The sequence below is a fragment of the Notechis scutatus genome, chromosome Z (assembly GCF_049901735.1).
Source record: "Notechis scutatus isolate UNSWTSFEM ecotype Mainland chromosome Z, rNotScu1.2, whole genome shotgun sequence".
Taxonomy (NCBI): domain Eukaryota; kingdom Metazoa; phylum Chordata; class Lepidosauria; order Squamata; family Elapidae; genus Notechis; species Notechis scutatus.
The window spans coordinates 67,068,490-67,084,548 of NC_142025.1; the positions used below are offsets into that span (position 1 = coordinate 67,068,490).

The 16,059-nt window shown below is 35.6% G+C and overlaps 1 protein-coding gene across 11 annotated transcripts in view; it reads right to left on the minus strand.

Moving 5' to 3' along the window:
* ELMO1 (engulfment and cell motility 1) overlaps positions 1–16,059 on the minus strand; it is a 536,034-nt gene that overhangs the window by 322,023 nt on the left and 197,952 nt on the right. For all 11 annotated transcript variants that reach the window (XM_087947669.1, XM_087947675.1, XM_087947674.1 and 8 more), the window contains 2 exons: positions 6,364–6,533; positions 1,124–1,159 (listed from right to left, as the gene is read on the minus strand). In XM_087947669.1, coding sequence (XP_087803795.1) covers positions 1,124–1,159; positions 6,364–6,533 — 206 coding nt within the window. The remainder of the gene's footprint in view (positions 1–1,123; positions 1,160–6,363; positions 6,534–16,059) is intronic.

Sequence of the window (16,059 nt, forward strand, 5' to 3'; positions counted from 1 at the left end):
TTTAATGTCCCTATTAAGGTCAGCAAGGGCACTGTATCTGTTATGCTGGGACACAGCAAATATTTTGTGTTTATGGTCCACAGCTCTCACCCTGCCAGATCCCACGGTTGTCCATATTGCCCTTTTCCTGTAGGATCTTTGTGGTAGTGGGGGCTGGTAGCATGGCAGCTCAATAGATGGCTGGATTGGGCGCCTAATTTCTGCTTAGAGAGCACAGATTAGAGATTCTAGATACGTAATCTGTCCATGTAGACTGGTAATTTTTTTACAAAGAGGACAGTATTCAAGTTTCAAAAGAGTACTGTGAAAGACAGCTGTAAAACAAGTATTACTCTGAACTAAGCCAGCCATTTTGAAATAAAATAAAATCACAATCTCAAGCGCACTTACCCTAAATGTATTATTGGTATTCTTGGTTCATAGTTATATGATTCTGTCTTTCTCCTTTGTATTCATCTTCTGCTTCCTTCACAAGCAGCCAGCAGCTCCTCCCACAACCTCTGGGAATTTGAAATGCAATGGAAGCAATTCAAACTGCCTCTCTCCTTTCTACTCACCCTCTGCTTCCTTCACAAGCAGCCAACAGCTCCTCCCACAACCTCTGGGAATTTGAAATGCAATGGAAGCAATTCAAACTGCCTCTCTCCTTTCTACTCACCCTCTGCTTCCTTCACAAGCAGCCAGCAGCTCCTCCCACAACCTCTGGGAATTTGAAATATTTGAAAATAGTGTTCACTGATTTGATATTTTCAAACTATGTTGAATTTCAACCTCCATCATTTCCAGCTGCCACATGTTAGAAATTAAAATGTTCATGATTTATGGTCATGCACTATTAAGTATATACAATGATTTATAAAATAAATTATCACTCAAGTAACTACAAAAGCACTAGCAAAAATTTAGCCACAGGAATATAAGGTATCCATTCTATATAAGCAATGAAAAATTAAAAATAAAATTGTGGCAAATAGGACTAAAAGAACAGTAAAGAGAAGCAGAAAATGTACTGGATGAAAATATGCATAGGTATTTAAATAAATAAAATCAGCAAGAAGGCTTGAAATTTAATCATGCAAAGAAGAGGAAGTTTGCAGGGTCATAAGCCAATCAAGGTTCTTACCAGGGCTTCATTATCTTCTGCAATTTCTGATATCGTCTACAAAAAATTAAAAAGTTTCAGGTAAGGAGAAACATAAAGACATTGTCTGTTTGAATTTAGCTAAGAGTTACTATAAAGTCTAATAACACACAACCAGTAAAACACATTTGGCAATCATTCAAGTGAAACAGACTCAAATATATAACAATATGAGTTAAAAATACTTGAAAGAAGTGGAAATCAACTCAACAAAGATTTATTGTGGGGAAAATAAATTAAACAAAAAAGTGCTGAAGTACTGAATTTTTAAGTGCTGAAAATGTTACAAACTTTTAGCAGAATTATCAAGGATAAAAATTTATTCACAACTTTTTATCCCCTTCCATAGCAAAGAGCTACAATGAATGAGCTTTTGGAATTACAGTGATACACAAGTGGATGAAGCTGGGATTTTCAAACTAATGGATTCTTTGAGAAAAAAGGTGCGTATGTATGGGATAGAGAGGGGGGAGGGGGAAAAGGTGTGTGTGAGAGAGTGTATATATGGGATAGAGAGGGATGTGTGTGTGTGTGTGTGTTTGTGTGTGAGTGTGAAAGAGAGAGAAATTCTTAGGGACTGCTAGTATGGGTTGACCATTTTTGAGTATAAGGATCCTTTAGTTTTCACTTTCCCCCTACTGATGGTGAAGGTGGCACATTTGTCCAGTCCAAACTCCAATGTGATGATATTCTTGACAGTGTTGATCAGGGATTCTTTTCAGATAATCTTTTCATATAGCTGCAGATGGAGGTGGGATAGCCTGACAGATGTTTTTGATGTTTGTAACCATGGCCTGAGTTATTCAATATTGTTGACAGAGAAATCAGTGCAGTAAGAAACAATTATGAATTTCCTTGAAAGATTCCTCTCTTGATACTAACATCTCCTAGGCTGTAACTATTGACCAACAACAGTGTCTTCTATTGTGCTATATATACTGAGTGCCTTATAATATTTAAATCAAACTAAAATATAAAATATTCCCTTCACCCATCTTACTGCCTCCCTATTTAGTTAGAGTGGGTTATTTATATTTTCATTGGTTTATAATATTTTATTCATATTGTGTATTGGTTTGTATAGCTTTATCCTTTTAACATTGTAAGCCTCCCAGAGTTAGCCTATGATAAGATGGGCAGCCAATAAATTGAATAAATAAATAAAAATATAGGTTTATTTTAGAAAATGCTTCCAGATCTTTATGACACTTTTCATTATATCAGATTGGAAGAATAAGTAATCTATTCACTATTTTATATGTTGACCCTTCACATGAAGTTAACAAGAGAAATAACATGAATTCATATGACTCTTGCTTGGCGATAGAACAGGCAAGACATAACTTTGCATGTTGCTCTGAAAATTAACATCACATTTGTCATTTGTAGATAGTGAATGATGACTGATGTTTTAAAATTATCAGGCTAGATGTATTCCAACAATTCAGAGTGTTATTGTGACAAAACTGAATTCCTTATAAAAAGCCACATAATTCAAATAATATAAAAATGCACCATGTTCAATAATTCAGGCAGCATTAACAATTAACCACAAACTTTTGTTCATACTTAATTTTAATATAAGGGGGAAAATAATTGAAAAGCAATGGCAATACAGAACTATGAAATAATAATGAAAAGATGATTGCTCAAGCGTTTGTTTACCACAATATGCTCACTGTTTGGTCCCAATGGGGCTCTGTATTATAGAGCTGGCTTTCTACCAAAAGAACAACAGTTCCTTTTAGAATTCTCTACACCACAAAACGTAATACTTGCTGAATGTGCAATCTTATATTTGCCAGGAGTCATTTCCAGCTGAGATGAATTTTTCCGAGCTTTGATGAGACAATTCGTTTGTGGCATATCTGGCAAAACCTCTAATTACATAAAAGAAGTGTATTTGCTTTTAAATCCAGTTAGGACAACTTATAGAGAATAAAATATGATTGTACAATTGGTAATAAAGAATCTAAACCCTGCCTCCTGGAAAATTCTGTCTAGATGGATTCACTCTAAAAAGAGGGAGGGAGGGAGAGAGAGAAAAACATTACAAATATATATATTTAACAACAAGAATATTTACCTAAATATTCAGGCCTTTGGGGGATTTTCAGGGCCATTTTTGAACATGGCCCAAAAAGCAGCCTGAAAACAGGCCAAAAAATGGCCTGAAAAACAATCTGAAAACAACCCAGAAAACAGCCTATAAAACAGCCTGTTTTGGGGGGTGTTTTCAGGACCTTTTTTCAGGCCATTTTCCAGGCTATTTTCAGGGCTATTTCCAAGCCATAAATGGCCTGAAAAACGGCCCAGAAAACAGCACAACATACGACCTGAAAATGGCCAAAAAGCCGCCTAAAAATGGCTCCAAAAACGGCTTGAAATGATCCAAAAACAGGCCAAAAATGGGCAGGAGTGAGGCCAGCTAGTGGTGGGATTAGCCCCAATGGGCTGAATCCTACCTCTTCCTTTGAGGCAAGTGGCTGGGAGGAGGGTTGGGTATGATGAATGATGTCACCCACTCAGTCAAATGACCAACCAGCCATGCCTATCCAGCCAAAGAACCAGTTGTTAAAAAATTTGCAGCCCACCACTGCCAGGAAGCAGCATTATTGAAATCCTCTTCCTTTATCTGCTACAAGGGAAACATAAGCTGCAATATCCTTAGCTCTCTGACATCTTAGGGTTAGGGCAGTGGTCCCTGGAAGATAAGTGCCATGCTGGAAGCAGTTTCGGAGTGTGAAAGTCCAAAGAACTTCTGGGAAAGGAGGCATAAAATCCCAGTCTTCCACTCCAAGCTCAGTTCTTCCACTATAATTTTAAATGTTGTCATAATAAAAAAAAATATACATTAAAAAAAATCTAGTATGAATTTGTAAATTACAATCACTTTTCACAGTCTTATCCAGCCTGTGCTTTTTCTTCAGAAGTATTATACTATAACTCCCTTCATCCCATTTGATTGGCTAATTTGCACTTTTGAAAAAGTTGCAAACATGAACATTTTGAAGAATTGTATTAATTTATTTTTTTAAATGTACCCTTCCTTCCGAACTTGATTCCAAATATGATCCTTGCAGTTCTCAATGGTAAATTAAAAATGATGCTCATCGGCTTTAGAGATATTCTCAAAATACTTAATCCATAAAATGGGACAATCCTATTTCATCCCTGATAATACTTGAATTACTTATTTCCAAAGTAAAAGTTGCCAAGACCTAGCGTAGCAAAACCATGTTGAAGATGCCAGAGCTTTCTCTGTTGGTCCTTTTTAGAGATAGCATAGAAATTAGTTCAACTGTGCAATTCTAAAACTATCATGCATAAACGTTCAACCTACTTCTTCCCAAATACTGTAAAACATTTATTATGTAAAATAAATCCTATTTTTAAATTGACAATAAATACCTTCTATTCTTTGTTGGGACTGAAGGATTGGACAAGTGCCATTGCTAAATCTCAGTGTTCCATGAGTAATTCTCTTACAAGTAAAACAAAGGGATTCATAACTAACAAAGAAAAACATAATGCAGTTTTAACTGTATTTGTATGCCACTGCAGCGTGCAGCATCCTTATTTCTGTGTGATTGCAGTGACCTTTTAGAAGTCTTTTTCCTGAAGTAATTATGATTTGGAAGGTTTCAGTTCAATTTTGTCAGAGTAAGTAGAAGGTGAGCATCTCCCTCAATCCCGATGATGCTGTTTTCATGGGGGGTGTCAAATTAATTTGTGGGTTCAAATTAATTATGTGACAGGAATAGCTATGAGGTGATGATGTATTTGGCTTGCCCCAAACTGTGTTTAATTTTTAATGGATTGAAGCTATTGGAAACTTGGTTGGAAAAGCTATATTATCTTTTTTTGTCTTCATAATGTGGATTGTATTAATTAGAATACGTAAAATGTGTAACTACATATTATAAAAATATATCTAGACATTGTTGTCTAAATTAAATAAGTAAAAGGGCTATTTTAATTTGCATATAGTTTTCTATTTCTTAATGCAAAATTTAAAATTTTCAAATTGTGAGTGATGTATGAAACAATATTAGTATGTCACAATGAATTTAAGAAATTGCTTCCCAAAGAGAACTTGCCTTGTTAAATTATTTATTTTTCTGACCTAACATAGTCTAGTCAAGCCAACCTAGAAGGTAAGTAATTTATTCCATGTCAATGTGATTAAATTACTTAGTTCCAAAGCAGAAATCATGTAGAATAAATTTCACCCAGTAATATCATTTTCAACAGACTTATCCATCACTTCATAAAACTCATTATTTAGATGTTGTCTTCTTATTAGAAAACTTTACAGTATCACAGAGTTTGGGCTCTTCTAGGACATCTAATATTTGGTTTTCTAGATTATGCAAATAAAACTTTGGGACTGGGTTCAGATTAAGTTAATTTGCATAACTTTGGTTCATTTCAATGTAATAAAGTCCCAGTTATTTTAAAGACTACTAAGGTCAGTTTCATTAGCATCTAATCTATATTCAAGAAACTTACATGACTTTACTAATAGAAATTTTGGATTTCTGTTAGGCTCAATGTCAGGATTTTCTATAGTAGGTTACAGTCATAAATAAGACTGCTTTTGGGGAAACAAGCTATCAAAAATATGTAGTATAGTCTCATTATTTTCAAATGGACAGGAATGTGTAGTTTAATGAAACGAAGGATTAAGAGTGAGATCATCTTCCAGTATCTGAGGGGTTACCACAACGAAAAGGAGGTCAATTTCCATTCTCAAAGCACCTGAAAGCAGGACAAGGAGCAATGGATGCAAACTAATCAAGGAGAGAACCGATCTAGAACTAAGGAGAAATTTTCTGGCAATGAGAACAATTAGTCAGTGGAACAACTTGCCTCCAGAAGTTGTGGATGCCACTGAAGATTTTAAAGAAGACATTGGACAGCTTTTTGTCCAGAATGGCATAGGGTCTTCTGTTTGAGCTGGGGTTGGATTAGTAGATCTCTATGGTCCTTCCAACTCTGTTCTTCTTGGTTTCTTGATAAATCAATTATCTTAAATTTCACCAAAGTACCAATTCTTTCTAACATATTTCACTTACATATTTAATTGGTTTCAATAGAACGAGGGATCAGGTCACTCATTTTTCAAAATATGGTCCAATGAATAAATTTGCAAAGCTTACCTTAAGATAATTATGAAAAATGTACAAAAAACGGTAGTAGAGTTACAACAGAATACTTACTCAGTGCCACTTTCAACCATTTGTGTTAAGAGTGAAATCCCATCTAGATTGATAAATTCTTGGGCAAATGTTACATCACGTGAGTAACTGGCTAAATCTTTCAGTGCTTCCAACTTGGCATCCATACTAGAAGATTGAATCCTCTCATGGAGCTGAAGAGCATTTTGGGTCTTACCAAAAACAGAACATTTAATAAAAAAGACATCAGAGAAAGAGAGAGAGAAAAAAGAAAATGGAACTTAATTTAAAGTGTCATCAATTAATCAATATATCTGAGGAAAGGTTTGATGATTATTAATTTAAAACAATACTAAATCTATAATCACATTTTGTGAAATATGTATGTATGTATGTATGGTATTCAGCTTTGTTCGGGTATTTTCCCACGTCATTATAGTTGTGCTTTTAAAGTTGTAGCGATGTTTCGGCAGAATCTCATCTGCCCTCATCAGGTTTCTGTATTGTGTTCGTCTGTGAGTCAGGCTTTCACAGCCTGTTTCTGTTTTAAATTTGGTGCTAGCCTATATATATATATATATATATATATATATATATATATATATATATGTATGTATGTATGTATGTATGTATGTATGTATATGTATATGTATATGTATATGTATATGTATATGTATATGTATATGTACATACAGCTACAATTCAACTCCCCCCCATATTATACCTATAAAATGCATCAGATTCCATTCACAAAACATCAGCACAGCATACATTTCCATCATGCTCTCATGTATTCAGAAGCCTCTATTCCAAATTTAATAACACATACATGTTCATCTTCTCTCTTAAGGGGGGAAATTGAGATGAGAAACTATATACACACACACACACACACAAACTGATTTTTAAGAAGTATTCAAATATTAATTTAACAATCTAAAATTAACAGTTTGTAGAAACAGCAAAAAAGTGAGATAATTTTAAAAAATGCAACCAAATCCTATGCTATATTCATAATATTACATTTATAATCAGATGTTAACACTTCAGTAAACTTTATTACAGCATTAAAATATATAATTTACCAACTGCAGAATAACTGAATACTGATATTAAAAATAAATTTTTTACCATAAAATACATTTTTGTTGCCCTGCTCCACAATAGGCTATAGAAAAATAAAAAACTATATAAATGAACTTGTCCTCATTGGGTATGTGGGGATTTCAGATGAGAGAAAGAGGCAATATATCTGTGGTCTTACTTAGTTCTCTTAGGGCAGATATGTGTTTGTGAGAATGTTTGGGTCTCAGATACCATAAAGATTCAAGAATTTATTCTGCTTCCTATAGACTGAAGTGGTGAAAAGAACAGTTTTACTATGAAGTGTTCATGTTTTGCCAGGTTGCCCAGACTACCATATATTTTGCTGAATACTTTTTCATTTTTTTCACAAGATATATTCCATTCTATCACTGGCCATATAAGCCATTCACATTATGTATATATTTTCAGATATTCTAAATCTAAGATTTAATTTGCTATTGGAAATCATATCTGGAATGCAATGAATGGATCATTGAGACAGACACGAAAGGTTAATTTAAATTCACACACAAACACACACACACACACACATATGGATAATTTTCTTGTTACACTTGTTAAATGAATCATTGCAGTTGTTAAATTAATAACATGGTTGTTGAGTGAAATCAGCCTTCCCCATTGACTTTGCTTATCAGAAAATCATAAAGGCGATCACATGATCCCAAGACACTGCAATTGTCATAAATACGAGTCAGCTGCCAAGCATCTGAATTTTGATCACATGACCATGGTGATGCTTCAGCAGTCAAAAGTGTGAAAAATGGTCTTAAAGTCACAGTTTTTCAGTCACACTGTAATTTTGAATGGTCACTAAACGATCTGTTGTTAGTTAAGGACTACCCATATAACCTAAAATTCCCAACTCTGTGGAAAATCTGAGTTGAATATATTACAATGTTGTAATAACTCTTTGTTAATAAGTAATGCCTTTAAAATCTCTGAAAAATCACAAAAGGAATATACTTTAGCAAAATCAACCAAATCGTAATATATACACGTGCCTTAACTCTCTGTCAACTCGTGAAGCATTCCTGGCCTGCTCATGAATTAATTAGGGCATCTGACTGAAGCCTGACACTCTCATTCCATGATAGTCTCTAGTACTCTGATAAAATCAGCTTTGAGCACCTTGGAGAAAGCTTTCATACAGGCTAAAAAACTTTAGTATTATCAAACATCTTATAAAAATAAACTTGTGTAATGTAAAAGAAATCTAAAAAATATCCTATTCAGTAAAAAAATAAATTCACATGCATATTAAATACATTCCATAGAATTAAAAATTAAAAATCTGAGTTGTTCAAAAATGAAAACATTGCAGATTAAATAGACTCCATAAGAAATGTTAACCTATACACAGTATTTCCATTGGTAATTTCATACTGCTTAAATATAATTACCATACAGTAGTAAACTAGTTCTTTGAAAGAATTAGAAATAGCTGGTGGTTAAATATGTTCCAAGAATTGGATTTCTCTATTTATAAAGAGTCTTGGATATATCACACCTAAACTTTTGTAACAAAGCAGATTATATAGATAGAATTCTTTATTGGCCAAGTGTGATTGGACACACAAGGAATTTGTTTTGATGCAAATGCTCTCAGTGTGCATAAAAGAATAGATACATTCATCAAGAGTCAAGAATCATAAGGTACAACACTTAATAGTCATAGGGTACAATAAAAAAATCAAATCATACTAGGAAACAGTCAATATAAATCATAAGGATACAAGCGACAAAGTTAGTCATACAGTCCCAAGTGGAGTGAATGGGTGATAAGGAGTGATGAGAAAGACTAATAGTAATAGTAGTGCAGACTTTGTAAATAGCTGAACAGTGTTGAGGGAATTATTTGTTCAGCAGAGTGATGGTGTTCAGGAAAAAATATCCTTGTGTCTAGTTGTTCCGGTATGCAGTGCTCTATAGCGTCGATTTGAGGGTAGGAGTTGAAACAGTTTATGTTCAGGATGTGAGGGGTCTGTAAATATTTTCAGAGCCCTTTTTTTGACTTGTGCAGTCTACAGGTCCTCCATTGAAGGAAGTTGGTAGTAATTGTTTTTTCTGCAGTCCTAATTATCCTCTGAAGTCTGTGTCTGTCCTGTTGGGTTGCAGAACCAAACCAGACAGTTATAGAGGTGCAGATGACAGACTCAATAATTCCTCTGTAGAACTGAATCAGCAGCTCCTTGGGCAGTTTGAGCTTTCTGAGTTGGCGCAGAAAGAACATTCTTTATTGTGCTTTTTTTGATGACGTTTTTGATGTTAGGTGTCCATTTTAGGTCTTGTGATAAGATAGAACCTATAAATTTGAAGGTCTCTATTGATAATGTGTTGTCTAGTATTGTAAGAAGTGGTAGTATGGGAGGGTTTCTTCTAAAGTCTACCACCATTTCTACAGCTTTGAGTGTGTTCAGTTCCAGATTGTTTCGGTTACACCACGAAGCAAGTTGTACAACCTCCTGTCTGTATGTGGATTCATCGTTTTCTCGAATGAGACCAATCACTGTTGTATCATCTGCAAATTTCAGTATTTTAACAGATGGATCATATGAGGTGCAGTCATTTATATATAGGGAGAAGAGAAGTGGGGAAAGCACACAACCTTGGGGCGGGGGGCTGTGCTAATTAAACAGGTATCAGATGTGATTGCCTAGCTTCACCTGTTGCTTCCTGTCTGTTAGGAATTTTGTGATCCACTTACAAGTGTGTTCAGGTACTGCTAACTGGTTTAGTTTAGTTAGAAAAATGTCTGGAATGATGGTTTTGAATGCTGAACTGAAGACTACAAAGAGGACCCTTGCATAGGTATATGTTCCTGGAAGGATGTGTACAGACTCTAAAACAGGGGTGTCAAACTCAAGGAGAAATGTCTCCCATTTTGCATTTGAGCATCCAAAAAGGGATAGAAAAGGAGAAAGGTGTTGGAAGAAATGTCCATCTAACAGATAGATAACAGATAATCAGAGTTGGAAGGGACCTTGTAGGTCATCTAGTCTAATCCCCCGCACAAGCAGGAGACCCTACACCATTTCTAACAGGTGGCAGTCCAATCTCTTCTTGAAAGTCTCAAGTGATGGCGCTCCCACAACTTCCGAGGGCAAGGTGTTCCATTGGTTGATTGTTCTCACTGTCAGAAAGTTTCTCCTTATTTCCAGGTTTAATCTCTCCTTGTTCAGTTTCCATCCATTATTCCTTGTCTGGCCTACAGGCACTTTAGAAAATAGCTTGACCCCTTCCTCCCTGTGGCAGCCCCTCAAATATTGGAACACTGCTATCATGTCTCCCCTTGTCCTTCTGTTCACCAGACTAGCCAAGCCAATTGTGTCCCTCTGTTAATACAACTTAGGATTGCATTAGCTTTTTTGGCTGCTGCTGCACACTGCTGGCTCATATTTAGCTGGTTGTCCACTAAGACTCCAAGATCCCTCTCAGTTACTGCTATTGAGCCTGGTTTTACCCAGTCTATATATGTACTTTTGGTTTTTCTTGCCTAAGTGTAGGACTTTACTTTTCTCTACATTTAATTTTATTTTGTTAGATAGGGCCCAGTGTTCGAGTCTGTTAAGATCCATCTTGAGCCTATCTTCTTGGGTGTTAGCTATTCCTGCCAGCTTAGTATCATCTGCAAATTTGGTACATTCCCCTTCTATTCCCCTATCTAAGTCATTAATGAAGTTATTGAAGAGTACTGGGCCTAAGATGGAACCTTGTGGCACCCCACTGCTTACTTCCCTCCATGTAGACTTAGATCATTAAGGACTACTCGTTGAGTACAGTTTGTCAGCCAGTTGCGAATCCATCTGGTGATGGTGCTATCTATTCCACTTTTTTCTAGCTTGCTAAGAAATAGGTTGTGGTCTACATTGTCAAATGCCTTGCTGAAATCTAAATATATTATGTCCACAGTATTTTGCCGGCCTACTAATTTAGTCACTATATTGAAGAATGAAATAAGATTGGTTTGGCATGATCTGTTCTTAACAAACCCATGCTGACTGCTAGTTATTATTTTACTTGTTTCTAGATGTTGGCAGATCTGGTTTTTTTAATTATCTTTTCCAGTATCTTCCCGGGTATTGCTGTTAGGCTGATTGGTCTATAGTTTCCTGGGTCTGTTTTTTTTTCTCCTTTTTTGAAGATGGGAACCACATCAGTTCTTTTCCAGTCCTCTGGTAGTTCTCCGGTGCTCCAGGACTTTTGAAAGATATAGTGCAGTGGTTCTGAGATTACCTCTGCCAGCTCCTTTAAAACTCTGGGATGTAATCTATTAGGCCCTGGTGATTTGTGTTCATCAAGATCAGACAGGTGTTCTCTTACTATTTTTTTTTTTTTGCTTATTTTAACTTTTATTTCTGATCTGTCTTTTACAGTTATGTTTTTGGTGGGTTGAACTATAGTTTCTTTTTGCATGAAGACCAATGCAAAGAATCTGCTTTCTCTCCTTTCTCTCTGTTGCCTGTTACTTCCTTGCCATCTTCTCTCTTTAGTGGACCGACTGTTTCCTTGATTTTTTTCTTTTTATATATTGGAAGAAACTTTTTTATTATCTTTGACTTTTGTTGCAAGTCTTTGCTCATTCTGAGCCTTTGCTATCCTGACTTCATCTTTGCAGATTCTGGCTATCTGCTGATATTCTAACTTAGTTCGTGCACCACTTGTGGTGCAGCTGAACATATGGAGTAGACAGTGTTATTTATACCCTCTCTTGGGCCTTGCCCTAGAGCTTCCTGTTCCTGTTCAAGAAATGTATCCTATTGGTTGCTGTAGGGGTCATGTGCAAATCCTAGAAGTTTGTCTAAATTAAGCCTGGTTGAACTGTGCTGGGTGATGTAATATCCCCAGGTGCCACGTGGTGAGCTCTGCTGCTAGATGGATAGAGGGCTAATCCTTTTATATCCTGGAGGGTCATGTCTTAATTCCATCACCCTGGAGCTGGAGGCCTTTTGTCTTCTTGATAGGATGGCCCAGTCTTTCTGGGGCTATTAACAAAGGTGGGGGGCTGCTTTCCAAGAGCATGTTTCTCCTTTTCTCATTCAGGGAGGTATAATATTCTGCTTTTTAAATATTTCCTAAAATATTTCATTCTTCTAGGAGAGGGGTGGGTGCTAACTTTCTACAATCCCACCTTTGGGCCATAAAAGTGTGGCCCAAGATTAGGAATTGATCTGATCAGGGAGACTTGATGGGTGCTTTTCTGATACAAAGGGGAAGGCATTGATAGAGGCAATAGAGAAGGATTTCTTCAGTAGCTCCCAGTTTAGAAACTGAGCTCACATACTATCTTCTACCAATACTGTCCCAGAAAAAAAAACCAAAAGTGATATGTTATTTTGGGAAAGGGAAGGAGAAAGAGAAGCATCTAAACCATGGGTGTCAAACTCGATTTCATTGAGGGCCACATCAGGGTTGTGTTTGACCTTGGGGGGCTGGGGTGGGCATGTCCAGGATAAGTTTGGCCAAGTCATTCGTGTTGGGGTGCCTGTAGTGGCCTGAGCGCTCTGCCAGTGAAAATGGGCTCCTGAGCTCCGTTTTTGGCTGTGACTGCCTCCTGCAATCCTCTGTCAGCAAAAACAGAGCTCAGGAGGGCCAGCTGTGACCCTCACATGCTCTGTTTTTGCTGGCAGAGGCACTGTGGGCCAGTCCTTCCTTGTTTCCAGGGCAGACCCATGGGCCAGATCTAAGCACCCTACAGGTCAGATCTGGCCCCTGGGCCTTGAGTTTGAGATCCCTGATCTAACTTAACTATTTAAAGAATAAAGGAAGTTTCAGACTGCTTTGGAGTATGCTTCAAATGTGTATCTTCAACACTATCTTGCGATATAGTGTAATTAAATGCAATAGTATATTTTATAGTATGTTTTACAGATAAATTAGTTATACCCTGCTATTTTTATGGGTTGCAGCCATGTGGCTAATCCATCACAACCAAAAAGACAAGTGATAATGTGGTGTCTAATTTATGAAATTATACTGTCAACGAACCAAAGGGATCTGATTCATGCTATCATTTCACCCCAAATCCTCCAATAAAATCACCTATAAATATTTGCAATAAACATTTACTTCATTGTTAGCTTCTCTTTACAGATCAACTTCTACTGTAGTTTTTATTTCCAATAACCCTGTTTGTAGAAAACCTGAAAAAATCCAAACAGGTCTATTTAAAAGAACAAAGATTTGAGCACATTATTTAACATGCTAACCATTCCTATACATAAAAAATATCCCCAAATAGGATTTATCTTGTTTCCTCCTTAGTTTGTTAAAAAAAATCCTGATTTTTGTGTAACTATGGTCGAAGTTATGATTATTGACTTAGTTATTCCTGTGGAAGAAAAGGCCTTGAAAACCAAGTAAACACTGCACACTGTTCATCCATGGTTAAACAACATTCTTGGAATATTGACCAGCAGTAAGACTTGGCTACTGTATCAATTTGTTACAATATATGGTGCTGCTATCAATGCAACATTCCTGTACAGCACCAACTGATCTCAAAATGCAGAAGGAAAAATAATACCCATAGCAAAATTTTCAATTCATGTGATACATAAGAATGATTTTTAATATGCTATATTTTATTATGTTATTTAAACTTATTGAGGGTAGGATATTTTTCTCAAATGCCAGAAATATTACATTAAATTATGCAATGATGCTTTCATTTTGATATAAGCCAAATTTGGCCCCGATATAGAAAAGGAAGTTATTTTAAAAGTAACGAATGGCTTCCAGCAACTGCATGCATATTTTGAGTCTCATGAGTAAACTCTTTATAGTCTATCAAAGATTGCTGGGTGTGCACTGAACCAATGACACTATATTGTAATATATAGCTATTAGCTGTCTGATGATTCTTCCTAATCTACAGCGAATACAGCTTTATTCCTATTTCTTAAAACTCAACAGACATATGTAATTTTTTAATAGACATTAACTTCTCAATGGTGGTGCATGTATATCTTGTGTGCATTAAGATCTGTTATCTAATTTAATTCAGTAGCAGTCAGTTTTTTAAAATTGAAAGCAACCTTGCAGAAGATTCTGTGAAATAAGGGAATAGCATGGAAAGAACGGCAGACGAGTTGGGAGTTCTCCACAGTGTGTAATTTCAGCATTAGTATACTGGCACATTGTATTCCAAACATGAAACAAGTTTGATTCTAAGAGGCTGATGAAACTAGAATAAAAAATGGGAGGCAAAAGAATGATTCATATAGCTAAAACAGAAACAATAATGAAATTGGAAAATTCAGCCATTCTTGTAACCTAGGAAACCAAGTGGGTCTGCAGAGGTTTCTGAAAGGGAGGGGGGAGGCTGGGGAAAACAATGTTATAAGAAATCATACCAATTTACCAAGAGAGCAATGAACAGGTTGCATGTATAATGATGCATGCCCAAAATTATCCAGTTCAGCCAAACATTTAAATGATAATGCCTCAGCATGAGTATGCAGAGAAACACTTGATTCTGAAAGGTCAATCAATCCCAATTCCTATTAGCTATCACATTTTTCTGAGTTGCAAAACCATATCCAGTTACCTAGGTGAAACATTCTGAACTCTGAAGGAGGCGCTTCTGAGTAGGCATGCATCGGACTGCACTGAATTATTTTCTTGTGATATTACTGGAGGAAAGTGTATGATGGCTATACTATAACTTCTTTACCAAAATAACAGGAAAGACATCATGCCCCAGAGCACTGTTCCCATAAGGACTATCAAAAAAAAAACCTCAATTTTTTTTAAAATATTTTATTTAGAATTATGAAGTACAACAGTAAAAAAAGACTATATTGGATGGTTAACAGTTGAACAAACATAAAAAAATGCTAAACATATATAATAAATATGGGAAAACTTTCCAGTAATGCAGACCTCCTTCTCACTTTTTAAGAGCACAACTTAGGTTATTATATATTAAAGATTAAGGATCATTGCTAGTATCCTCTCATGAGTTATATCTCATTGATCTCATAACTTTTTTCTTAAAAACAATTTTTGAAACTTTAAATTTGCTCTGCTGTACAACATGTAGTATGTACTGTATAGGAGCTGTTCTTGGTTAATTAAACTTCCATTAAGCATATATAGTGCAAATTTTGCCAATGATATTGGCCAATCTTTGGTCTTATTATAAGCAAGGTTCCTTTTTTTCAATGTTGCTCTTGCAGCTTTCACTGTGTTTGTGTGTGTATGTATGTATACACATGCATACATGCATATACATGTGTGTGTGTGTGTGTGTGTGTGTGTGTGTGTGTGTGTGTACCCAAACACACACAAAATTATTTTTTATTTATGTTTTCTTGAAATAGATCTACAGTAATATAAATATTTGTGGTTATTTTTTGATTTTCTGACTACTAATACACATAATGAATTTCCCTTTTTATTATACTATTTTATACCAATTTTCTTTCAACTACTGTATAATTTGGATTATGGTATATTTCATTGATTCCCCCCCAAATAGCATTTCTTGCTAGGGTACTAGATTATTTCTTTGAAGTTTTGCATACATTTGACCATATAATTAGTTTTTATTCTACTTTCATAAACAAGAATATTTCTTTTCCTTACTTGACTATCAACAAAAAAAATCTGATTAAGTAGTAATAATCT